This window comes from Amphiura filiformis, chromosome 6 (genome assembly GCF_039555335.1).
Source record: "Amphiura filiformis chromosome 6, Afil_fr2py, whole genome shotgun sequence".
Taxonomy (NCBI): domain Eukaryota; kingdom Metazoa; phylum Echinodermata; class Ophiuroidea; order Amphilepidida; family Amphiuridae; genus Amphiura; species Amphiura filiformis.
The window spans coordinates 11,650,723-11,676,916 of NC_092633.1; the positions used below are offsets into that span (position 1 = coordinate 11,650,723).

A 26,194-nucleotide genomic window follows, 5' to 3' on the forward strand; every position below is an offset into this window, starting at 1 on the left:
GGGGTGATACTTGTAGTGACTCAAAGTTGTAAAACAAATTACAAATATCATATCACCTAAAATGCATGTTAGCTAATACAGCTGATTTTGGTGAGATCTAAATATACTTTCCAGAATACTTGATTCCTGAAAAGCTTACAAACATTGGTTCTTTATATTCACAAGCAGACATAATAGGATTCTAGTTTGGTGGTATCAAAACAATGTTACTGCATTACTAATAAACACACAGCAAAAAGCAAAGTCAATACACTTTGAGCAGCCTAAAGTTTGAGCACAATTAACTTACAGCTGTTCGAAAATGAGATTTACATATTTCTAAAGAGGACATTTTGAGGGGTCATTGACACAAAGACGTAACTCCATTTTGGTAATTATGAGAAAAATGAGTTTGAAGATAATGGTCCACATTGACTTATGTAGTTAAGTCTATGTTTCACTGGCCATTGATTTCAATGGGGTGCTAAATGGAGTTACTTCTATGTGTTTATTGGAAAGTGCTCATATTTCTGACCATTTTGATATCAAAATCTCATTTTCGCAAAAAAATGGGAGTTACGTCTTTGTGTCACCGACCCCTCGATTTAGAGCTTTCAGAAACTGAAAACCCCAAGTTGATTAGACTTTTCTTTGCAAAGTTATGTCACTTTATCAATCACTGAAAACAATGCAAAACAAAAGAATTTTAACACTTTCTTTGCCAATATCTCAAAATCAATATTGGCGACATCCAACTCATTTCCCTTGATCGTGTCACAAATTGATGTGTAGAGAATTTTGTTAGCTGTAGCATGATACCAACCTTGCATCTGTGTAAAACAATATCAGAATAATCAAGAAATTAATGATTGAATTGTGCTATTTGAAAAGTTGCAGTGTCATTTACTGTATAAAAGGATGTGTTAATGGGGATCAGTCATGCATACTGCTCTCCAAATTGAAAAGACCATGGCCAGAGATGGCTCTTACAAACCAATGACACATACTGACTACAACTCCCTTTAGATGAACGCAAATGTATGCAATTTCAACTGTTTGAAATTGGAACTTTTCAAATCGCATCAAATTAATTTCTTGATCATTCTGATTTTGTTTTACACAAAGTGTTGTATTAAAATAACAAACTTCTTCACACATTCATATCAATTTTATTGCTTTAAAATAATTGTGCTCAAGTTTACGGCTGCTCAAAGTAGTGGGGACTTTTCCTCAAGGTTAACACCAGATGCATTTGCTAGAGTACAAACATTAAGTTGATTAATTACTGCAATACTGGAAAAGTGGAAATTTTCTCGCTTCATTTATTTCTTGCTTTTCACCTTTCAAACAACTGCAACGAAAATACCAATGTGCGAATATATTCCTTTTGTGTATAGGTCAATTTAAGAAAGCTTATAATCACAAAGTGCAAAGTTAAAAACTAGTGAAAAGGAAAAATTTCCACTATTCCAGTTGTATGACTAACTAAATTATTAGTCATTTGGGTAGAAAGTTTGCTAACAAGTGGGTTAAGCACAATTAATGACTTTCAATGGTTAGTGGTTAATGACAGCCTCAACTGTTTTGAGGGTATTGTGAAAAACCTACACATTTTCATTTTGGAAATGATAAAAATCCTGAGGTCCACATTAGTTTCTTGAGCATCGCATTCACATTTTGGTAAATAAATATTTTGGTCTCTTGTATTGTATACAAAGTCATTTTGCAATGAATCATGTTAACTTACTGCATGTGGAATACGCATGATCAATTTTGATTCTCTCAAAATAAGTTTATGAGAATCTTGCAGCCCTGCAGTTGATGTTTGCAAGGTCAAATTTGAATAAGTAGTTTGATAGGCACACAATCTAATTCTAGCTAAGAAAATAAACATACATAAATAGCACCAAATTGATAATTAAAATCTGGTCAACTGGACTTACTCTTTTAACTGGCAAGCCATCTGATTTCTTTGCGGGGATTGGTCAGTGACCCATGATGATGGGGTCACAGAGCTGAGTCGTCGAGGGATCTTTTGGATAGCAGAACTTTAGGCTGACCTCCTCTGTTCAGAGATGGCTCCTCCCGCTTCATATACAGCTTCTTTCAAACCTCTTTTCAAACCACCACAATTCTCTGTCCAATGTGATAACGTCTTTGTTATCAAATGTGTGGTTGGTACTGTTGAGATGAGAGTACACACAAAAGATCCCTTAAGGACTTGGGTCATTGACCAATCGCCGCCGAGAAATCAGACGGCTTGAGGAAGCTTCCAGGATAGGATGTGAAATGTCACCAGTTAAAATATGAAGTCCAGTTGACCAGATTTTAATTATCAATTTGATATTTTCTATACCTGGATGACTGAGAATATACAAACATACATATAGCACCATTACTGTCCTTGTAGACACTTGTCAACATGTGAATTCAGTTGCTCATTACTGGTCCCAGATGGCAGCTCCTTGTCACATATTGGACACAACACTTTCTTCTGTTTCGCCTCTGTGATGCGGGCAAATGATGATGCCAAGCTACTCTGTTTGGTCCTCTTAGATGGTTGAGAGAACCAGCCAACTATTTTGCAGTTGTTTTCTTTCAAAGGTCTCTTTTTACCTACCACTTCATTATCGGATGAATCCGAGTCTTTGGTTTGAGCTGGAGATTTAGCAGATATTCCATTTGGTGTCACAGAAGTTTCAGAGGAACCATTTAAAGTTTCACTACCAGTATTTGATGTTGCACCTTTGGATGTTTTTCCTGTTGATACTTCACTCTCTTTAGGGTCCAATGTTTTGCTTGATTGAGAGGCTTCTTTCTCTGTTGATTTCTTACTCATGTTTGTCTTAGACACAGTCTTCTTTCTAGTATTAGCTTTACAAGCACACAAAGCTTTAGACTTTTTACAAGTCTTACACTTGCGAGTCAATTTACTCTGATCAGGAGGATCGTCCGATTCAGATTCTTTCCATTCTTGATCTGTAGCATCCTTTTTAGACGTGTCACCATCATCACCGTCATCATCACTGTTATCGTTCAAAACATAGTTTCTCTTTGGCTGGGATCTCAAACTTCTCCTGGAAGTTGTTGGAGTTGAGAAAGAGGAGTCCGATCTACTGCTTTCCCCATCTGTCGATGCTTCATCCGTATTTGTTGGGCTTTGACTCGGAGACTTGGACGGTTTGGAAGATGCAGCAGCGCTGCTTAATATGAGAGATGGAGACTTATTTGATGGTGAACTGCTTTCACTATTGCTACTGTCAGAAATAATCATTGGCTCATCATCATCATCGATGACCTTTGACACTTGACCTTTGGATTTCTGACCTTTACCCTGAGATGGTTTGTCTTTAGGTACATTAGTACTAGTAGCACTGACTGGTTTGAAGAAGCTACGTATAGTGCGTGGTTCTGTCATGGCTTTGTTGAGTAGCTTAGGATTAACAGGTGATGCTGGGTCTATGTTGGCTTTACTTGCTGGTTCTGGATTGGGTTTGGTTAGCACAGGTAGTCCATTGGCTCCTAAGTTCAGTCTCTGAAATTTACAACAAAAAAACAAGAGAATTAATAGTTTAAGCCTTCCTGCTGGTCATGATAGGCCAATCGCTTGTGTGCAGTATCAAAAATTTATAGGATCTTGTCCGGGGAATAGGCTAGGGGTGTATCACCCCACTCTCTAAAAAATGTTTTTGCTTTATGACAAAAATGTCATCATTCAATTCCGGATTTTTAAATTGCCAAATTTCTGGAAATCTGGAAATTTCCGAAAAACTTACGCCCCTGTAATATAACTAGCTGTTTAACATCCTTTTGCAAGAAGATAATTATCAACCATAGCATTAGTATGGGATATGCAAGACAGTGCTCACTATATTCTACATAACAATATAAAAAGTGTCCTAACAAAGAAATCACTGCAATTTTCATATTTTGAAATACATTGTGGATGTAAGGATAATTGGACTTACTGTTTGTAAAGCCTCCATTGCTTTGTTTTCCTTGAAGACTTCTTCAGCCTTATCAAGTAGATCAGATGGATATCGGATACCAATCATTCTCTCTCCATCACTCAACTCAACTCGCACTACCTTCATGCTGTAACTAGCCTTACTGTGGAAATCAATGTCATTATAAATACATCTGATGAGAAAAACATTATTTGAACATAAAGGAGCCACCAGGGATCCACTCCCATTGGACAAAAATATTGCTGCATCTCCTCATATCTGAAATTGTCCTGTATATTTGGAATTCTTAACTTTTAAAATAATTAATTTCTGCAGCTCAAAACCTTTTTAAAGCTATTTCACTGTAAAATAGCAGAAGTGCTTGAAAGCATTCGTTACAGCCGCAACAAAGAACCTGACCGAAGCCCCTGAATGTCTTTGTGCATTAAACTGTTTTCTCCATGTTTCCAATGGTTTTTGGATGAACATTCAACTATTAAGGGCTGGGGTATGAACGTTTGGACAGTATTTATTTTGGGACATCAGAACACATCAGACATATCGAATTGCATTCTGAATACGAAGAATGTCATTCTGATATCAAATAATTTTGATTTTTGAAATTCGCAATTTAATACACATTTTATGGCAAATCATTAAAATTGATATTTTGATATTTAACAGTACTCAAAGTAAACTTTATAAATCTGATGATTTATACTTCAAGTGTATGTAGGTGGGATGAAAAGCCGACGATCAATTGAAAATTTGGACCTTTCGTATTGAATATATGGATTTTTTTCCCAAAACACCAAAAACAATTAGGTCTTTTGGGAAAAAAAATCCATATCTTCAATATGAAAGGTCAAAATTTTCAATTGACCGTCGGCTTTTCCTCCCAGCTACATACACTTTAAGAATATATCATTAGATTGATATAATTTACTTTTTAATTTGTCATAAAATTTGTATTATATCGTGATTTTCAAAAATGAAAATTATTTGATATCAGAAAGACATGCTTCGTATTCAAAATGCAATTCGATAGGTCTGAGGTGCTCTCATGTCCCACAAATAATACTGTCGAAACGCAATAAACGCTCATTCGAGATCCCTTAAGTACGGTGAACAAACTTAGAAAAAAGAAGGCTTCTGCAATGTTGAATTAAAGTTTACACAAAAGTCCATTTTCATAACTTTCCCAACAATTCAGAGTAGTAAGAACAAGCATGGCTGTGACACTTGTATTCAATCCCTGTTCAAAAAGTCATTTCAATGGCAGTGGGAAATTTTTAGCCCAAAATTTATGTACTTGCATAATAGTGAAAGACTTTCTCGTAATTTTGTTTGATTGATAGTTGCTAGGCTTGATTATACTTAGTTCCAGATCTTCGATTATGGGATGCAATTGTAACGCAATTACGCTATACAATAATCGGTCTTGATCCCAGTCTAGCATCGTCTGATAGGCAACTAGACAACAACTGCTTATCCTATAGTATAGTATCAAGAATGCATGGGCCTAGTCTTTACCTTAACTGCATTTTGTCTGCAAATCTGGCACTGGTGTTTTCTAGGGTTGCCATGAGTGTTACTATACCACCACACAGAAGATCCATTCGATAGCACCGTGACCCAACTGTAATTATAAGGTGAACAGGAAATTAAACTTACTAGACTCACTCTGTATTCAAAAAATGAAAGATGTAGCCAATCACACCCATTCATTTAAATGTTTTTGTTTATGCTGTGTTATGAAAGTGTGCAAAGTGGGAGAGTGTATCTCGGTTATAAGTCTCGCTTCTGGTGCATGAGATGAGGTTCAAGGTTCAATTCCCAGCAGTGTTAAATTGGCTGGGATATTGCCCTGGAAAAATAAAGTCTGCAGATTAAATTCAGACTTCTGCTCTCCGTATGGTGCATTTAGAGTTGGGTATATTGGACCAAGGGGGAATTCTGTAGTTTGGAGGGGATGTTTTAATTTTAAGAGCTGTTGGTCCAGTGTACATGCGAGTCATACCTGTACATGTAACTTACAGTCAGTTTCAAGAAGAGTAGGATGTTAATCTCTGGCTGTTCCAAAGCTATCCCAGTGTTTAAATGGACCCCGAGGAAAAAAGCAATAAGCTTCATATAGGAGGCTTTCTTAGGTTTCCAGGATTGTCAAACCCAAACAAATAAAATCAAATCAAAGTGTGAGATAGAGACAGAGGGATGGAGTGTGGAAAGACAAACAAGAGAGGTATGCGAGGTAGACAGGAGGAATGCGGCAAGGGACAAAGAGAGCCCAGGAGATGAGTGGGAAGACAACTTACTATGACAGGTGGTAGGATGCTTGCAGTGTTTTCCATGGATACATTTGCTTTTACAAGCCTCATATTGCTCCTTCCAGCCGGATTCTATGACAGCAAATGCAAATGAGAGCAGTTTTGATTAATGACAAAACCAACTGCAGTAAGCACACCATAGATCACATTCGCTAAAACTCAAGTAAACACAAAAACACAACATGTTACTTTGAGCCTAACATAACTCATTTTGTTTCAAAGTTAGATTCCTTTCATCAAACTTTCAATTCAAACAATAACTCTTCTATTTTTCTTCTTTTCTTGAAGCAGAATTCAGTTTAATAAATTCTGCAATGGTTTGCACTATCCAATTGTTATTATTTACAAAGCCAAGCACATCGAGGGGTCAGTGACAAAGACGTAACTCCATTTTGGCCATTCTGAGAAAAATAATGGTATGTGTTTCACTGGCCATTGATTTCAATGGGGTGCTAAATGGAGTTACTTCAATGTGTTTATTGGATAGTGCTCATACTTCTGAAAAGTTTGATATCAAAATCTCATTTTCGCATAAAATGGAGTTACGTCTTTGTGTCACTGACCCCTCAACATAATTATTTTTCCTTACCTGCTTTCTCTTTTGACACTGGGTTGTACCTTGTAAGTAACTCCCCTATTTCCTCATCAAATGCTGATATACCAGTGTTGGGCCTGGAATGGGATCATTACATGGTCAATGTCAACATCACATATCTTAGCATTACAGTTTGACACTGGGTTATATCTTGTAAGTAACTCCCCTATTTCCTCATCAAATGCTGATATACCAGTGTTGGGCCTGAAATGGGATCATTACATGGTCAATGTCAATATCACATATCTTAGCATTACAGTTTGACACTGGGTTATATCTTGTAAGTAACTCCCCTATTTCCTCATCAAATGCTGATATACCAGTGTTGGGCCTGGAATGGGATCATTACATGGTCAATGTCAATATCACATATCTTAGCATTAGTTTGACACTGGGTTATATCTTGTAAGTAACTCCCCTATTTCCTCATCAAATGCTGATATACCATTCTTAGTCAGTGGGAGTGGTCTAGTTCGTAGACACATTTCTGATTGGACAATCGCATGATTTGGTGCCGTCTATCAGGCCGTGAGAGCGACCCCACGTCATCATGCGTCTTGATAATCCGTAAAACGGCGTGTAGAGATGCGCGTATGTATCGCGTTGGATGCGTAGACTAGTGCGGAATACGCGAACGCGCTAGCAGTACGCGCAACAGAATACGTAAAGTTGTAAACAAGTTTCGTTCATTTTATAATGAGGGAGTTTTATGACGGTAACTTAGTTTTTGCTTTAAAAATTGCTTACAGTTATTAAAATAATATTTAACTGACTAAGAATGAGAATAAGCGATAGGAATTTTTATTTTGCCTATCCTCTACCTATGATGAGCGACAGGCAGGTCCAATATTTTTATCGTAGTGGATACCGGCTGCGCCGGCATCCACTACTCAAAATATTGGACCTGCCTGTCGCCTATCACACGCTCGAGGATAGGCAAAATAAAAATTCCTATCGCTTATTCTCTAAGTGTTGGCCTGGAATGGGATCATTACATGGTCAATGTCAATATCACATATCTTAGCATTACAGTTTCACACTGGGTTGGATCTTGTAAGTAACTCCCCTATTTCTGATGTTAAGAAACGACTCCCCATTCCACAAAAATCCAGTACTAATTCTGTGGAAAAAAAATATATTATCCTGTTTTGTCAAATAAAACATAGCTAAATCTTAATCCTTTAATCTAACTGGCAATAAAAGTTAAATTTTAATAGTTTTCAGCCACAAAATTCAAAGACTTGGCACAAGTCTAAGCATTCAAAATCTTGAGTATGCTAATTTTATGTTAAGTTTGATAACTGGTTATAAAAGGTATTAGAAAATGTGTTTTCCAACAATTAGAATGCATAATCTGAAATTAAGTCTTAGTACAAATCTTTGGGCTTGATTGTCACAGCATACAAAAAACACCCTAAAAACGCATGGTTTTGGCCCTTATTTCTAATAAAAATTGGCCAAATATTAAAATTTGATTTTTATTGTCAGTTAGAACTAACTAAAGGATTAGGATTTAGCTACATTTCATTTGGCAAAAATGATAATAATGATTCTTAATGAACTTCTTGGTGCACACAATGGTGACGCATTCGCTTTTGTTACAACAATTCCTATTTCAATGTCATTGTTTTATTATTAAGTCCTGCAAGAACTCTTTAAAATATTGTATGGTATGCAGTTTGGTACTAGACTAATAATTGTACACATTTTCACTATCCAAATAAGTTTCTTCTTGTTGCTGAACCATGAAATGGTATCAGCCTACAAGTGTGTATGTTACTAACTAACCATTTGGTCTGAAATGGACATATCTCTAAATGTTATGAAGGTATGACCCCATGAGTGGTGTCATATGAAAGAGGAAAACATAAAGAATATAATAAAAATATTTCCAAACGTCAGAGGTCATCCAGGGGTCACAGGGGTCAAAAAGGTCATTTTAACCAAAAATGTCGATTGAGCTTAAATTTAAATGCAATGATCCTTATGACATTCTAAACATGTTGCAAATATTGTAAAATTCATTTAAGGTCATTAAGGGGTCATAAAGGGGTCAAAGGTCAAGTTGTTCAAAATGCTCCAATTGAGCTGAAATTTAAACGCAATGATCCTTATGACATTCTAAACATGTTGCAAATATTGTAAAATTCAATTAAGGTCATTAAGGGGTCAAAGGTCAAGTTTTTCAAAATGCTCCAATTGAGCTGAAATTTATATGCAATGATCCTTATGACATGCTAAACATTTTTAAAACATTTTAAGAATCTAAGAATCATTTAAGGTCATTGAGGGGTCATAAAGGGTCAAAGGTCAAGTTTTACAAAATGCTCCGATTGAGCTGAAATTTAAACGCAATGATTCTTATGACATTCTAAACATGTTGCAAATATTTTAAAATTCATTTAAGGTCATTAAGGGGCAATAAAGGGGTCAAAGGTCAAGTTTTCAAAATGCTTCAATTGTAGGTATAGGCCTACCACAATATACTGCCGAAGCCACATGGTTCAGCTATGGTGCGGTTATCGCTCTAGTTTTTTAAGTTATCAGTGCTCAACTTGGTAGTGCAACCTTTGGTACATGTCCAAATATCTGGATATACTGTCTCTTTTATGCCCATCAGAAATTCCACTTCACTGCGTCTAAATATTACAGTCCGCAAATTGTGCCAAATTTTCCGGTGTTTTAATATAAAAGGCGACTCTCAAACAATATCAATTAATGAGTAACAACACACAAAGTTCAAATTTGAATATGCTATCATACATTGATGTTTAGATTGTAAACAATCACCTGAAGGATCACTACCAGATTGAGGTGAGTGATTGAACCACTGATGTCAATCAAATTACTGTTTTGTGTGTGGATTAAAAAAATTATATCTGTGGTAAAACGATAAAGGCAGTGATCGGACTATGTACTGCACTTAAGAGCATTTCAGTGCTCACTGTGGATGTTGCAAGGCAAGTACACAAATCCTTGTTGTAAATTGATGTACCCCCAGCTGAAAAAATTGTTTTTGGTTGAAAACAAATTTGTGGATTCATGACTTTAACTCTCTGAGCTCATGCAGTAGTGTTATTCAAAGACATTGAATAGCAGGGCAAGTTCAAATATGGATGAAGATCATAAAAATGGACCGGTGGAAAATTCACCAATCGTGTCGACAATCTCCAAGCCCCATCCTACGCCGGCTGTTGAAGGCAGAACAGGGAATTTTCATCATGCCGAAGATGACTGGAGTAGCAATAAGGTGCTATTTAACCTTCTTGTTGTCAGCTCTGCCTTCTTTCTTTTATTTACGGCTTTTATGGTAAGCTAGCTTGTTTTACATTATACTGTTCAAAAGTAATAGCAGGTTTATATAACTATAATATAACTATAATATAAACGCTAATAATGCCAAGAACAACTAATGGTGTGATAAGACAAGCATTTTGGAATAACACTGACACTAATGTTCAGAATAGCTAAGAACATTTTCCCCGTTAGCATAGGCCAAGATATTTTACAAGCAAAATGTATTGCTTAAGATATCAATATTTATTGTCGTAGAAAGTGTAATCTAATTAAATCTGCGCTTAAATGTCTGAACTCATTAGTCTTTCCGAATCAATTGAGAGACCATCTCCCATATCACCCTAGTTTTATATAAAATTTAATGATTTTACCGATACACAAATTTATTGGTCGAGCTATGAGTGAAAATATTGGACGAGACAAAGTCGAGTACAATATTTTAAAATTTACAGTGACACCAATCAATTTTGAATTGGGTGAAAAAACACCCAATTTTATCATTATTATGTTTTCATAATCTTTTCTTGGTAAAAAATGTGATTTTTGGAGAAAAAAAATGGATTTTTGGCCAAAATGTGCTTTTTTGGTCATGTGGTTTTTGGTCATAAATGTGACTTTTGGTCAAAAATGATTTTTAGTTAAAAATGTTTTTTTTAAATGTTGGAATTTTCCACAGTCCAAGTGTTAATTATAATAGGACTCTGTACAAAGTATAAGAAGGAAGATGCTGAGAACATATTGCAATAGGATTTAAACTATTCATATGAGACCAAATTTTAACCAAAATTGTTAACGAACCCACCAGGATTGTTTGATTTAAATCACATTGATTTAAATCGCAATTCAAATCACATGATTTTTTTTCCAAAAAAATCAATGATTTTAATCAACTTTTAAATTTTTACCATTTTTGATAAATGTAGGTTAATATCTTTGACTGTTTTACTTCATTATAATGCATCTACAACTTTTGGATACAATTAATATACCTCTATGGTGTCACTTTATCTACTGTGAAAAAATCCATCTTCAAGTGCAGAATTCAACAGGTTTTTTCCCATGATTTTACCGAATTGTTTTCTTTGAAATTTTCACATGCAAAAACATATTTTGATTAAATTGAATTTTAGTAAATACCTGATAGGATTGTGTATACCGTCTTTCTTCAAATAAACGCCCCCGGGGGCGTTACATTTTCCCAAGGGGGGGGGGCGTTTATTAGAGGTCATTTTTAGCACGACAATTCCCGTTAAAATCATTAGGTAAGCTTAAAAGTCACGCTAAAATGACGAACTATGACCTTTTGACACTGACTTTTGGTTCACTTCCGGGTTTCCAATCCAGATTTTCGCCAATTATTTACGCTATTATCAACCATGTGGGCTTACTACACAAGATAACATGGAAATATCGGCATTTTTGAAACATCTTGGTTGAAAAAAGTGGTGGGGGGCGTTTATTTGAGGGGGGCGACTATTTGATGAAATACGGTATGTCTAGCATTCCACTGGTCTCTTTTGACTTGATCATGGGTATAGCAGTTCTTGGAATAAAAAAAATCGAAAAAAAATATCTGATTTTTTAAAAAAATTCAAAAGAATTAAAAAATCAGCAACCCTGGAACAAACGGACACACATACAAACATGATTTGTGATGCCATAAGGTCCTTTCCTTCGGACAGTCAAACAATATGCATCACTAGGTCAACGAATATCAAAGTACATGCCTCTTGTTTCACATATTGATTAATACCCATTGATATTCAAATTAGTCCAAATTTGCATGAGTAACTTGTTATCCTCTTTTTCAAGTGTATCCAGTTTGGGATCATTTCCTAATTTGAAACATAAATATTGATGTGTAACAAAATGGTTAAGCTTTGCGATTTTATGCGACCTGTCTCGATTATAGTCCATTAACTCAGATTTTCCCAGCCATGATACATCCAGCCATGATAATGTATCGTGGCTGGGAAAAAATGTGAACTTTAGTCAAGCGTCATTTACACGCCTCTATATTTATAACCAGATAAATATGATCAGAAACATTGTTTATGTTACAATGATAATAAAATGATGACGATGTTGATAATATAAATTCAAAATAATGCATAATAATAATAATGCCGATGATGATGATGATGATAATAAAAAAATTAATTTGTCCAATAACTCCCTGCAAACAAAAGTGTGTTCGTTATGAGCCGACCCTCTCTCTCCCTGAAATGTAAGTGTGAAATGGTTAAAAATTCCAACCCAAAAGATCAACTTTGACATAATCTGTCTTTAATTAGATTCTATAACTAGAATTATGTGGTTCATAATTAAGGTTGCCCAAGTTATGTAAATAACAAAGGTTTGTAAATATATGCAATATGCAAATAAGCTCATTAATGTTCATAAATATACAAATAACATGGCACAAAACTATACAGCACATCAGGCCACCATATACTATCACAATACCAAATTTGAAGTTGATCGTAGGTAAAATATGTAAATAAGCTCATTAATATTCAAATAACATTACACAAAACTATACAGCACATCAGGCCACCATAATATCCCTATAGCAAGTTTGAAGTTGATCAGTCTTTGTGATTAACCTGCCGAGTGAATTAATGAAAATGTAGGCAAAATATGCAAATAAGCTCATTAATATTCACAACTATGCAAATAACATGACAAAACTATACAGCACATCATATCACCATATCTAATCACCATACCAAGTTAAAAGTTCGGTTGTATTTAAGCTGCAGAGAAGATTAATGAAAATGAAGGCAAAATATATGCAAATTATCAAATAAGCTCATTAATATTCATAAATATGCAAATAACATGACACAAATCTATACAGCACATCAGGCCACCATATCCTATCACCATACCAAGTTGATCAGTTATTATGTTTGACCTGTACAGTGGATTAATGAATTTGCTTCTGCCAGGACAGTCAGAAAACCATTTGCATGATAATATAAGCCCCACAAATGTGTGGGGGCCAAAAATGATGAACCATTGGTGGAATGAATGATGCCTCATCCAGTATTCCCTGTCTAGACTTAGTAGAGCAGTGACCTGATACCCAGAGGTCAAAGATTCACTTCATGCTTGCAGATATTTTCTACTATCTGTCATTATATTTTATATTACACTATTGCAATGCTGACAAAATTTTATAAGTGTTGCTACAATAAAATAAAATAATGCTAATTTAATGCACAGACTAAGTTGGTCTGGATACCTTTCCCGAAAAAAAATCTAGTCCATCAAGAAACGGCCCACGAGTGCATTAGCACGACCATCCACGCCGTCACACATTGTGTTATCAAGTGGTTCCTTTCAAGTTAGGGTTATACATGGCGTAGGGTGGTGTGAGCTGTCATTTAGGGAAATGTATGTCATGTTCATTTTGATATAGGATGTCACAAAATGTGACGGACAGTATCGTTATGAGATATTTAATATAAACATTTTCCCATGCGATGATGTAAATACACATAATAATAAATGGTTGAACAAATTCATCAGGATCGGTTGAATAAAGTCAATCAAAATGTTCTTATTTCCGATCCAATAAATTGCACTTACTGTGTACATTTCGATAACCAACCCTGTTATCTGTATCAACACTGAATGAAGACTGCTACTGTGAACTAGTCATCCAAACACCTACAACATCTCTACTGCTATGCGGCCACACAGTACCCTTAAGAAACAACTGGTGCACCCAAAGGATAAACGCGATCCTTACAACATTCCTTGCTTGAATTGCAATCTCTCATACGTGGGAGCGACGGGGAGGAAATTAGGCACGCAACTGGATAAGCACCGTGCGAAATACACACAAGCATACATAAATCGGCCATCACAGATCATGTCACAGAGCGGAACCATGTCATCGGTTGGGGGAGGCAGAGGTCATAGGCACAGAGCAAGACAGATATAAACGTTGGGTCAAGGATGCTAGATCAGTTAGAGAAGGGACGCCACCATGATCAGAGATGAAGGTCAATATCAACTTTCTCACATTTTTGATGAACTGCTACTTCCGACAGGGAAAAAATCAACTGGCAACACCAAGTCAATCACCAAGAATGCAATAGGTGATTGGATGTCCAGTTCACAGTAGCAGTCTTCATTCAGTGTTGATAAAGATAACAGAGTTGGTTATCGAAACATACACAGTGCAATTTATTGGATCAGAAATAAGAACTTTTTGATTGACATGATAGTAAAGTTAATTCAAATATATAGACCTAATCATTATGGGCTTGGGGTGATATTGAAGATAATAAAACGACTTTGAACAATTCTTATCTGTTTCATATATTAATAATCATTAAATTATTGACACAAGAAGGTTTATCAGGGCTTTAATCGATAATAATCATCAACACATCCTTATTGTTGTTGGTCATAATGTCAAATGAAGATTTATGCCTCCCGAATGAGGTAAAATATCATCTGAACTATCTGGCACAAGCCTACAGGCCCTGGCATAGGCCTACTGACAAAACGTCTACAGTCCTCTGCAGACCAACATTACATATAACAATGTCCACAAAACAGCTGGCAAAATTGGACAACTGCTCTTAGCTATCTTAGCTGGCTGTGCCGGCATCCAATACTCAAAATATTGCCCAGCCCATCTATTATGACACTATATTGGATAGGCAAAAGACAAAATCCTATCTTTTATACTCTAATAAGCTTTCATGTAATATTTAGGAAAATTACTCAAACTTAGCAATTTAGTATTAGTATTATTCTTTTGAAATTGATAGTAATCATGCTTATGTACTTATGTATATTCTTATGTCTGGAAACCTTGGGCATAACGGATAGGCCTAATATTAGTTATTAATATCTTGGATTACTGTTTAGAATGAATCAAAGGGGAGAGCAGTGGTGATTTCCATTGATGTGCTGCCTAGAATTTCATTCTTAGTAATAAATATTTCAGGAATTGTGTTTTCTGTTTCGCTATGCGTTACGACAAACACATCCACAAACTGGTCATCATCAACACTGTTTGTCTTTAGACATGGCGCCCTCATTTATTGTATTCCAAGTATCACATTCAATCTGTTTCTTTTTTTTTTTTGAGCTGATAGTGATATAATTTTGAGCTGATAGTGATATAGTTTTAGTGTAAAGTTGAGAGTCGAATTTTACTTTGGTGTCAAATTCAGCTGACAGCAATGCATCTATTCGCTTTTGAAAAATTGCCTTGGTGCCCTTCTCAAATTTTCAACAGTTGCCTTGATGCCCTTTTGAAATATTACAAATTGCCGTGCTGCCTTGCCTTTTCAGTGAAAATCCAAGGCAATTAATTATCAACTTGCCCTAAAAAAGTTGCCGTGCCCCTTCAGATCCTTAATTCGAGGGCTGATCACTTCTGGCCTTCATGGCCTTTTGATCATCTCCTCCATGTCATTTTACTCGTCTTTTTTTGTCTTTTCGTGTTTTTTTTCATATATTCTTTTGCTTGTTGTTTAATGTAGATGATGTGGAAAATAAAGACTTATTATAGCATCTTGTTCAAGTTGCTTTTGAATTAGTAATACCTGGCTTGCTTTTTGCTTTCCTCTTGGTCTTTTTACATATCTTTTTTCCACAAATTTCTTCCGTCTACGTTTTATCACAATTTTTAGTAATTATCCCCAGTTTGCTGTTATACAAAACTATGCTTGAAAGTTCTAATCTTGTTATTGCAATCAATACATATGCATATTGTTGAATTGTGGGAAGGAATTTCGCTCAAAATTCAGTTTGATCCGAAATTTTTTTCCATAAGGTAATAGGCGCATTGAATATCAATAGATACTTGTACAGCTTGGGGGTTAATCAGCCTTCTTTGTAATTGCAATACTCATATTGCATTTGGGAATAAACTCTTGGAGGACAAACCTGTCATCCACATATTGCCTCAGACCTCACATTGAAAAAAAAACTACTAAACTTGTTGAAGAGGAGTCTTTAAAATTACTAGTAGTTGGTTTCCAATCTGCTGAAATTGAAGCAGTTACTGTGAAATAACCATAAAATAAAATGTTGGTCAATTATGATCCTTACAAAATATATGACTATTATATACATGAATCCTAACACAGATATAAAAGCTAATTCTAAAAGTTTTGTATGATTATGATGATTTCACAAGCAATTTTTTGTTTGTTTTACAATACAGGGATTATCCAATCTCCAGAGCAGCATCAACTGTGACGAAGGTCTAGGCGTGGCATCATTGGCTACAATCTATGCTACTCTCATCGTTTCTGCACTTTTCATCCCATCATTTGTTATCAAACACCTTGGTATCAAATGGACAATTGCTGCCTCTATGTGCTGTTATACCATATACACTGCTGCCAATTTTTACCCTGACTGGTGGACCTTGATCCCAGCATCCATTTTACTAGGCCTTGCTGGAGCGCCATTGTGGTCTTCAAAGTGCACTTATTTGACAACCATTGGTAGGTTGTGGACACGTCAAAGTTCATAAATCAATTATCTCTAACGAAATTGTGAACCAAAATTGTCTTGTATCTATTAGCTTTATAACCTCCATTGTACAATAAGCCCAAACGTTGTCAAGAACATGGTTAGCCTAACGGTATAGGGCGTAAATAAAGTAAATAAAAAAAATTTGTAATACTTAAGATATTTTTATTTGAATTGAAGTGTTTATAAGAATGAGAATAAAGGTATTGTTTTTAGCCACTGGAGTGCATCTATTGTCTCATATAACATGGGCGCGGGGCGACATCATTATTTTAAGTAAAACAACGAGGCAAAGCCGAATTGTTTTACACCAAAAATAATGATTTCGTCCGTGTTATATGAGACGATAGATGCACGACAGCAGCTAAAAACAATACCTTTATTCTCATTCTTATAACACTTCAATTCAAATAAAAATTATAAAAAATATCATAAGAATTACAAATTTTAATCAAATTAAATCCTACATTTTACAAGGAATTATAGGGCTTAAAATTGATCAGTCCATTGTTGCTATGTGCCTCTGATTGGTTCAAATAGCGAGGACACGTATCACGTCGATGTACACGTGCTGAACCATGTTATATTGTGTCATATCACACGGATAAGAACCAATACGGCCTAATCTTGATCTGCCATCACTGTCTATCAAACTCCCCACAACCCTTGATTGGTTAGTAGCACGTAAGAGGAAGGTTGATTTATCTGGTGCCGATTGAAAAAAAAAGGAATTGCAGAAAATGCCGAAAAATTATGATACTTTTACAAGACAAAAATCAACTTTTGAGACAGTTTTTATAGTTGAAGGTGCAAAATGCTGTTTTACCGCCGTATTCAGAAACTTAATCATCACAACACTCATAATCAAACTGTGCCAGAGTTTGATTGACAGAAGACATCAGAAGCAAATTAGTCTTTTTAATTGTCTTTGATTATTGTACCAACACATTCAAAGATCAAGTCTATTTGGATTTAAGAACTACCCGGTGCCCTGGTTGCTAATACATGTATAAGCATGTTTGAGTATAACTCATTGTTAACGTTTTGCCATTTTGTGTTAGGTATGAGGTATGCAGTGATACACAACGAAAAAAGTGACGTCATCGTGAGTCGATTCTTTGGCATCTTTTTCCTTTTCTTTCAATCCAGTCAAGTGCTGGGCAATCTGATATCTTCTCTTGTTTTCTCAAGTGACACTAATACTACGTCATCGGATTTCACTTGTGGCTCAATGTACTGCTATACAGGTTAGTGTATATTATAATCAATGCCATAACACCAACTACTGAGTTCACAAACTGTCCAGAATTCCAAATACTTGGTTGGTTTGAGAATAATATTATGCTATTCAATTATGTATAGACCACTTGACATCACTGTTTATCAACAAAGGCGAGGGACTTGTCTATCGATATGCTCGAACGAGCCACTACACTGATCAATGGCTTTCTTGTACTGTATGAAATGTGGCGGGCGATTTAAAATGCACGTGCCCTTAGCAGACTATGATGCGTACGCACACTGCAGGGCAAAGAACAATGTAAATTGTCATAATGCGCACACATACTGCCGGGCAATGACGTCACATGCCAAGTGGTCTATATACATGCATTTAATTTGAGACAAGCGGCCCTACTGATGATGTGCACACATGTTTTTATTACAAAATGTTTGCCATTGCATTAAGGTACATTCATACACTCCTAGATAGCGAGAACCAATCAGAGCACACATTAGTCAAATACAAAGCGTGCATAAATGTTGTACAATTGCACATGCACGTACTCCACGTAGTATGCGCAAAGCAATTGCGGCGTAGTATGAACGGACCTTAACATAGGCCAATAAACTTAATTGAGACAATTGAAGACGTTTTCTAATCAATCAATGAATAATCATATCTCAGTACCGTAATTTCCGGAATATTGGCCGCACAGAGTATAAGCCGCAGGTCCGAAAAAATGCTAAAATAAGATTCAAACGGCGGCGTATAAGCCGCACCGCCATATAAGCCGCACCACGAACGGCCGATTTTGACATGCATACTCTTCTGTAATGCGCTTTTTTCAAGATTGTGGCGCTACAAAGCAAACTGAGGAGTGAGGTAATTATTTGTTTTAAGTAAACCAATATTATATTAAAACCAATTTCGTGCATCTATAAATGGAAGTCTAAGAATAAATAAAAGTTTATGTCATCAGACATTTTATCAGCAAAATGGTTTAAATGTTGTTCCTAACTTACTAATTGGGTCAATTTCATTGACCTCGGCGTTTTATTTGATCCTCAAGCATGGTATCAACATGGGGAATACCGCGCTGTGTGTATATTGATCCATGACGTAATTAATGTAACTTGTACTCGATCATTATCTTCCAATAATGTTCTTCAATGTCTGTGTACTGTCCAAATTAATAAAATAATCCCAGTTCAGCAATTCCGTAGCGATAGCGTATCCTTGTATGATTTTTATGTATTCAAAATACCAATGATAATTGGCGAATTCTGAGCTGAAATACTCCATCACACACGCATGCGCCCGAGGTTGCATCCTCCATCTTCCGGGTCTTGGGGTCGTTAGCCATGTGCTACTGCTAGCCCTGATGAGCAAGTCGGAAACCCCATCAAAAGCGTATCTCAAGCGTCGATCGTCATCACAGGGATTCCCATTCACGTCACATTGTTTATCAATTTGATCGGGAATCGCCAATCGCATGGTTAAGAAAAGTTTGGTTTTTTTAATTACAAAACCTTAATTTGTTCAAATTTTATAAAAATAAACTTCTTGACCATAAACTTGCTTTAAAAATAATTGTATATGAAACAAAACCCATATTCAGAGAATAAAATCAGAACCAACATGAATAATACACGTGGCCTGGTGAGATCATCACCCCAGCCCCCACGACCCAGGAGGCAAATGCCCAGGTAAACATGTTTCGAAAGATGGTGTAACTGATACTTTCCCACGGTCGGTATGAATGAAGTTATGAATATTTAATGAGGGACTACCTCAAAAAATGTCTGTCTACTTTCAACGTGCGCATGGGCAGAACCGGGTTCCCGCGGTTGTGTATGAATAATTACCGTAATGAGGGAAAGCACACGGGGAAAGTACCCGATGTGTGGTACCAGAAATTCAACTTTTCGTGGATATTTAATGGCCAATTAATTCTTGGAGTTATTTGAAAACAAAATGTGAATTGTTTTTGTTGTACAGTGATTTACTACAAAATACGGAGCATTTTACCAGTAATATGGAAAGTTATTTGCTAGTTGGCTAAGGGCTGAATGAGAGCCAACGCCCAACGCGCCAGTGCATGAGTGTGAGGTAGGCCTCCTACATAATTTGCTTTCAAGGATCGATCAAACATGACAGATATGAAACTTTTATAATATTAATAAAAACGAACAACCATATTTTTTTTTACTCAAACTTCACAATTGTACAAGAATGAAATTAAAAATGCAAGAAAAATTTACAATAATTTTTTTACACTTTCTATTAATAAATCGCTGCAATTATGAGAATGATTGAATGATAATTCCATCAATGCGATCATGATTAAATTGGGACGGGGATGACGGCGGTGTCTGTTGATAATTTCCCGGGGATATTACTCAAGTCATGTCAGTCAATCAATGAGACTGTCAATCAAAATTTCCATGAATGAACTGACATAAAAGAGGATTACGATGCGATGTTGATGACTTTGAACAATTTGCCGATTGGCTCACTCACCAGCGGTCGAGTCGGGCTTTTTTTTTTTTTCTTGTGTGTTTTTCTGCTTCAAACGTTGCTGTATAAGCCGCATCGCCGTATAAGCCGCACTGACTTTCGGCGGCTCCAAAAATAACGTATAAGCCACGGCTTATATTCCGGAAATTACGGTAATAATTATATCTTAGTTGCTAAAAATTATAATATTTTGCAAGGTTCCTTTAACCATCGTGTATACGCGCACAACGTCAAGCATGTGCAGAGGACCTTGTGCAAAATAATACGCACTGGGTGGTGACCAGTGCACTTCATTAATAAAAAGAAGTCTGAAAAAATATTATGCTATCTTTTATATTTTGCTTATTACGTTGACAGACGACGGTAGTAGTGATGCAAATGCAACAAGTATATGCGAGGCAACTAAACCGGAAAGACATCTGACCAACATAGTTATAGGTGTGTATGGAACGTTTCTTATTAGTAAAGTCTGCTTTTGGGAAAATGTGACGTGATCAAGGGGAATGAGTCACATGTCGACCCCGGTCGAAAATGAGTTTTACATATGTTTCTAAAGAGGACATTTAGAGCTTTCTGAAACTGAAAACCCCATGTTGATACGACTTTTCTCTGCAAAGTTACATCAAATTATCAATCGCTGAAAACAATATAAAACAAAAGAATTTTAGCACTTTCTTTGCCAATATCTCAAAATCAATATTAGCAACATCCGACTCATTTCCCTTGATCGTGTCACAAATATGTAATTCTTGATCAATGAGAGCCAACTTAGGTATGCACAGATATTTGTATCAAACATTCTTAATTACCTGCCATACTGATTTAGCTACCTGCCCTCAATCAATTTTTGTAACCCTATTTTTTTGGGTAAAAGTGTTCAAATACAATATTTTAATTTTTGAGAAAAAAATTAGAGCAGTGTCCTTCATGTTTTATGTTTATTTTATATTTCTAATCTAAAATATTGTTGATTTTTTACCAGGTATATACACAGCATGTGGCGCTTGTGCAGTGCTTATCATAGCCTTAGGGCTTACTCCCATGCAACCAAGCGAGAAAAATCAATCGAGCAACACATTAGAATTAGTTAGGCGCCACCATCCGCTCTCATGATGGATAAACGTCTCCTTCTGCTTATTCCGATAACAATGGTCAGCGGTCTGGAGCAAGCCTTTATGCAAGGAGATTTTACCAAGGTAACCTAATCAATAATCCTGGTTAAAATTGTCAGAATATGATAGGTTGTGTATGCGCAGTGGCTCGTCGTTCAGAAGTCACATATTACCTGTTGGTCCTGTGTACAGAAGAGTCATGCCTGTGCATGTTTAGCTGTCAGAGCTAATCAAAGAGAGAAGGGGACCACCCCTGGTTCTGATACCTGAACAGAACCACTAAATCAATGCACCAATTAACCCTAATGAGTTCCGGTAAAATCAAAGAAATTTTATATAAAGCTAAAACTGGTCATAAGTATACCAATGTGTGGCCGCAATTGTAACCGTCCCAGCTGAAACATGCATGTCAATGAATAAAAGAAGGTACGGTAAGAATTCTTGCACCACGTATGTCGAAGTTCACTTTTCAATGTGCAAACTGTAGTTAGGATAACAAAAACAACTGGTAAGCAAATCTACTATGACCTCAAAATGTCAGGTCACACAAGTCATCTGAAAAAATAAAAATGGTGGACAAATCGCCAAACCCTTTCCAGAATTAATACAGCATATTTAGACATTGTCAACATGGGTCATCGGCAGAATTATTTTCCTAAAAATGTAAAAAACTAATACTTCCGCTATTTGGTATATATTTCACGATATAACATTATTGGAAAGAAAAGTGCAAATGTTTGTTGTGTTTCATATCAGACAAGTGACAAGCTCAAATGCCGTCACGACATAAACAACGTACAGATCATTAATAATTAATTAGGTAAACCCAAATATGGAGGTATCCAAAAGTATGCTAATTAGAAGTTCAACAAATCAGAATATGATTCAGGCCCGGTATCCCAAATTATGCAAATGAGTTGAAGGAGGTTACTTGAACATGTACAGCAGGTCACCTCTAGTTTTTAATGGACCCTATAATTTACAATTTACACCTACTTATGTCACTCTCTGACCATTATCATAGGAAATGGCATTTCTTAATGTGTGCCTTTAAGATTTCCAGAAAGTTACCATTATGTGTCAAATGTTGACAGTTGGTAACAGGTGTCTTGCTGAAAATCTTTTTAGCCAAGTTATTCTTTGGTAAAATGTAACGACTTTTAAGGGCTTTTTACATACTACTTGTACCGAGTGACATGCAGTCACATACTTGTTAGTGAGTTTATTCCCACTATATCTTCAATACAACCCATGAAAATATACTCCTTTAATGATTGTTTCTCTTATATGTTTACCAGTCATTTGTGACGTGTAAAATTGGTGTGCAGTGGGTGGGCTACGTCATGATCTGCTATGGTGTAGTTGATGCCTCTTCATCCTACATATCAGGCCGTGTCGAGAAATGGACAGGAAGAATACCGCAATTCTCGATGGCAGCGCTAATCAATATCGCTCTCATGATTGCAATGACATTTTGGAAGCCAACTGAAGACCTACCAGTGTATTTTGTCATTGCGGCTTTTTGGGGGTTAGCAGACGCCGTATGGCAAACACAATTGAATGGTAGGTATTAATAATTACTGAAAAGGCATAATACTCTACCACTGAATTCAAAACCAGTTTCATATAGATATCTCAATATCTGTCGTAAACTGTTTCAGTTTAAACCCGTAGAACATTGGCTTTTGGCAATGCTTCTGGCTGGTTGTAAAATTTAAGGAAAAAAGTACTTTCTTTGAAAAAAAACGTAGTAACAAATGTTGAACCTTGTGAACGAGATAATTACCATTCCATTCTTCTATATATAATGTGATTTAACTGCCAGGCTAACTCCCTATATTAGATGACACCCGGTGCACAGTATTTTAAGTAATTCCAGGGGTTTGACAGTGAAACGCGGATTCGCCAAATTTGCACGCTACGGGATGCTGTACAGAAGTTGCCGCGAATCACAAAATTTGACACACGTATGGAGGCCGCCATGGGGTGCTAACGGGTGCTAACACTACCATGGCTACGCGTACAGTATGCGTTCCAAATTGTCAATCATCAGGGTCAATCACCTCGAGCTTGACAATGATGATCTAAATGGACTATCGCCAAGTCTTAGGTGTAGGCGCAAAATTAAGGTTAATTTTCATAACTGAAAGAGTATTTTTCTTGTATAAATATTGGCCTGGATATTGGGATTGTTGGTCGATTTGATGTATTATTAAATTAAGTTCATGGATGCCCTAACAATATTATTAAAAGTATTAAAAATAGCTGTTCAACATTTGAAAAAAAATGCACTGTAGCAGGCTTGATAAAGTCTAACCGTGGATGCAGCAAGCCGTGATTTTACGGGTAATTTTCAGTACTTAAACGCGGAGCTCGGACACGATGCAGCCGGTAGAAAGCGCTGTAGTGTTCCAGGCCTACGCGATGGCAAGGTAATGGTGGCTTCCATAGTATTATTACTTTTTATATAGAGTGACACTTCCCAATCTTTTTTATTCCCTTTAAACAAGACCTGCTAGGGGCAGGATATTCCAACTTCAGTGACGTCACCTAAATTCCCCCCTACCTTAACTTCCAGCCTCCTGGAAGTCAAATGGTGCATCATATAATTGCTTAATTTCTGTAAATTCCCAAAACTAATTAAACAATAATCATAGAAATTCTCGTTTTGTTTCAGCGTACTACGGAGTGCTATTCCCGTTCAACCAAGAACCAGCCTTTTCAAACTACCGATTATGGGAGTCCGCAGGCTACACTCTGTCATTTGCCTACAGCAATTTCCTATGTACATGGACAAAAATGTTAATACTCTCGTGTTTCTTAGGTGTTGGTATGAGTGGCTATTTTGTGACAGAATTCCAAAGACAGAAGGTGCCAACTCCTGAGCGAAATAGAAACAACATGGAAGGAGTTACAAACGCGACCTTTGAAGTTGATTAAAGGTGGCTGACCAGATTAGGTCAGATTAGTCCACACTCCACCTGTGGAAGATTTTCGAAATATCTGCGACAGGGGGAGTATGAATTTTAAATGGAATTAACATATTAACTAACTTTACTCGAAAATCACCTTCCCTCTGTGGAAGATTCAGGTGAACATCCTGTGACTTATCTTGTAAATATTGAAGCGCAAAGAACGACAACCTCACCACTAGGCGTGGGCAATTGTTAAACACAATCAATTTTGATTTTTTGTTATTGATCATTTTCGATGAATTGGAACATTGTGTGACTGTAATAGGTTGAGCATTATTTGTTGCATAGAAACCCACCATTAGACACAATTAAGGCAAGATTGGAGAATAATGACTCAGACGAGAGTAAAGACACAAACCATCTTGTACAGCTAAGTCAGCAAGTCAAGTAAGTCTTGACATCATGCTGTACATTCATTTAACATACCCTATTATCTCCAAATGATCTTCATTCAGTGATCCCAGCAAAAGTGTAAAAAAATTAAAATTGATTATAAATTGCTTAAAAAGTGAAGGATAAGTCATTCAAATTGTCATTTGGTACTTTTGAAACGAAAAATTTGGGAAAAACAAAGAAAACAGCAGCATCGACGAAGTTGAAGCCCCATTCAAATACATGTAGCTAATTTATATACTGTCAGTATACTGATTCTTATATTGTCTTAAATACATGGCTTTTAACTGAACCACTAGTAGGCTATGTTAGCACATCTATGACAATGACAAAGGTACCAAAATCAGAATTTTGATGATTTTTACGATCATCCGGATGAGAAAATCACTGAAAGGGCCTTTAAACGTTCCATTAATTCCGTCTACAAGCATATATATGCTTCTTGACGAGTGTTTTCTGACAAAAGAAACAAAAGGCAGACACCCTCCTCAAAAACATGACAATAGATTGGTCTTACAATAATAAATGTTTGTACAGCTGCCTGTATCAGTAAAATATAGTTACTCAAACTCCAAATGTTTTTGGAGGATATCTACAATCCTGGAACAAAATAGTTGGCACTAAACACTTGAAATGTGTACCCATCAAAATTGGAAAGGTGAGTCAAACATGCATGTGATATATGTGACTGGACACTACGAATCAGCCGTAAACTAGGCCCCTGGTCAATTTTGTTTATTTCGTGTTTAGAAAATATATATCATAAGCTTTAAAATAGTATATCATTTGACTTTAAACGATATCCAGAAGCGGGGTTATGGTTTGTTGAACTCTGCTCCTTCAACAAAATGGTACCTTTTTAGTTCTATATGTGTCTCTTTTTCCACTTTGCTGGTAATAAGTCATAATTGGCGGTCATTTCAAATTATCCCCGAGTCAACAAGGTACAGGAATGTCCTCTCATTGTTAATTGTTGGTTATACATACCCAGCCAAAATACAATGCAATTGTAACGCACCACTTGAACAGGATTTAGCCAAAGCAAACAAAGACTAGAGCTATTTAATGATTTTATATGTAGAAGATTATTATCCTCTTCAGCAATAGGATTATTGATTGGTTTAAACGCTATCAAATGAGAAACATGTCACACCTAATTGAGACACCTATGAATACGACTCATTCGTAGTGTCCACTCACATATGTGAAGCATATAGACTCCACCCTGTATCTCACCCTTCCTCACTCCCCATCTTTCAATGTTGGAGGGTCTTATGGACCTGTTGATAGCATGACTTGATCCAACATTGAATTGGGGGG

General features: G+C 36.2%; 2 protein-coding genes across 2 annotated transcripts in view; one reads left to right on the top strand and one right to left on the bottom strand.

The window, feature by feature from the left end:
- Window positions 1-2,234: 2,234 nt before the first annotated feature.
- Window positions 2,235-26,194, bottom strand: part of LOC140154970 (uncharacterized) — a 53,892-nt gene continuing 29,932 nt past the window's right edge. The window contains exons 28-32 of the mRNA XM_072177632.1: window positions 6,843-6,925; window positions 6,242-6,325; window positions 5,460-5,565; window positions 3,948-4,089; window positions 2,235-3,514 (exon numbers count right to left, since the gene is read on the bottom strand). Of these exons, the coding sequence (XP_072033733.1) occupies window positions 2,375-3,514; window positions 3,948-4,089; window positions 5,460-5,565; window positions 6,242-6,325; window positions 6,843-6,925 (1,555 nt within the window). The 3' untranslated portion in view covers window positions 2,235-2,374. The remainder of the gene's footprint in view (window positions 3,515-3,947; window positions 4,090-5,459; window positions 5,566-6,241; window positions 6,326-6,842; window positions 6,926-26,194) is intronic.
- On the top strand, window positions 9,961-24,469 carry LOC140154076 (protein unc-93 homolog A-like). Its single transcript, XM_072176687.1, is given in 8 exon segments — window positions 9,961-10,158; window positions 16,342-16,627; window positions 17,717-17,902; window positions 20,752-20,832; window positions 21,377-21,483; window positions 21,486-21,590; window positions 22,805-23,069; window positions 24,184-24,469. Coding segments are annotated over 8 exon segments (1,491 nt in total). The 3' UTR covers window positions 24,447-24,469.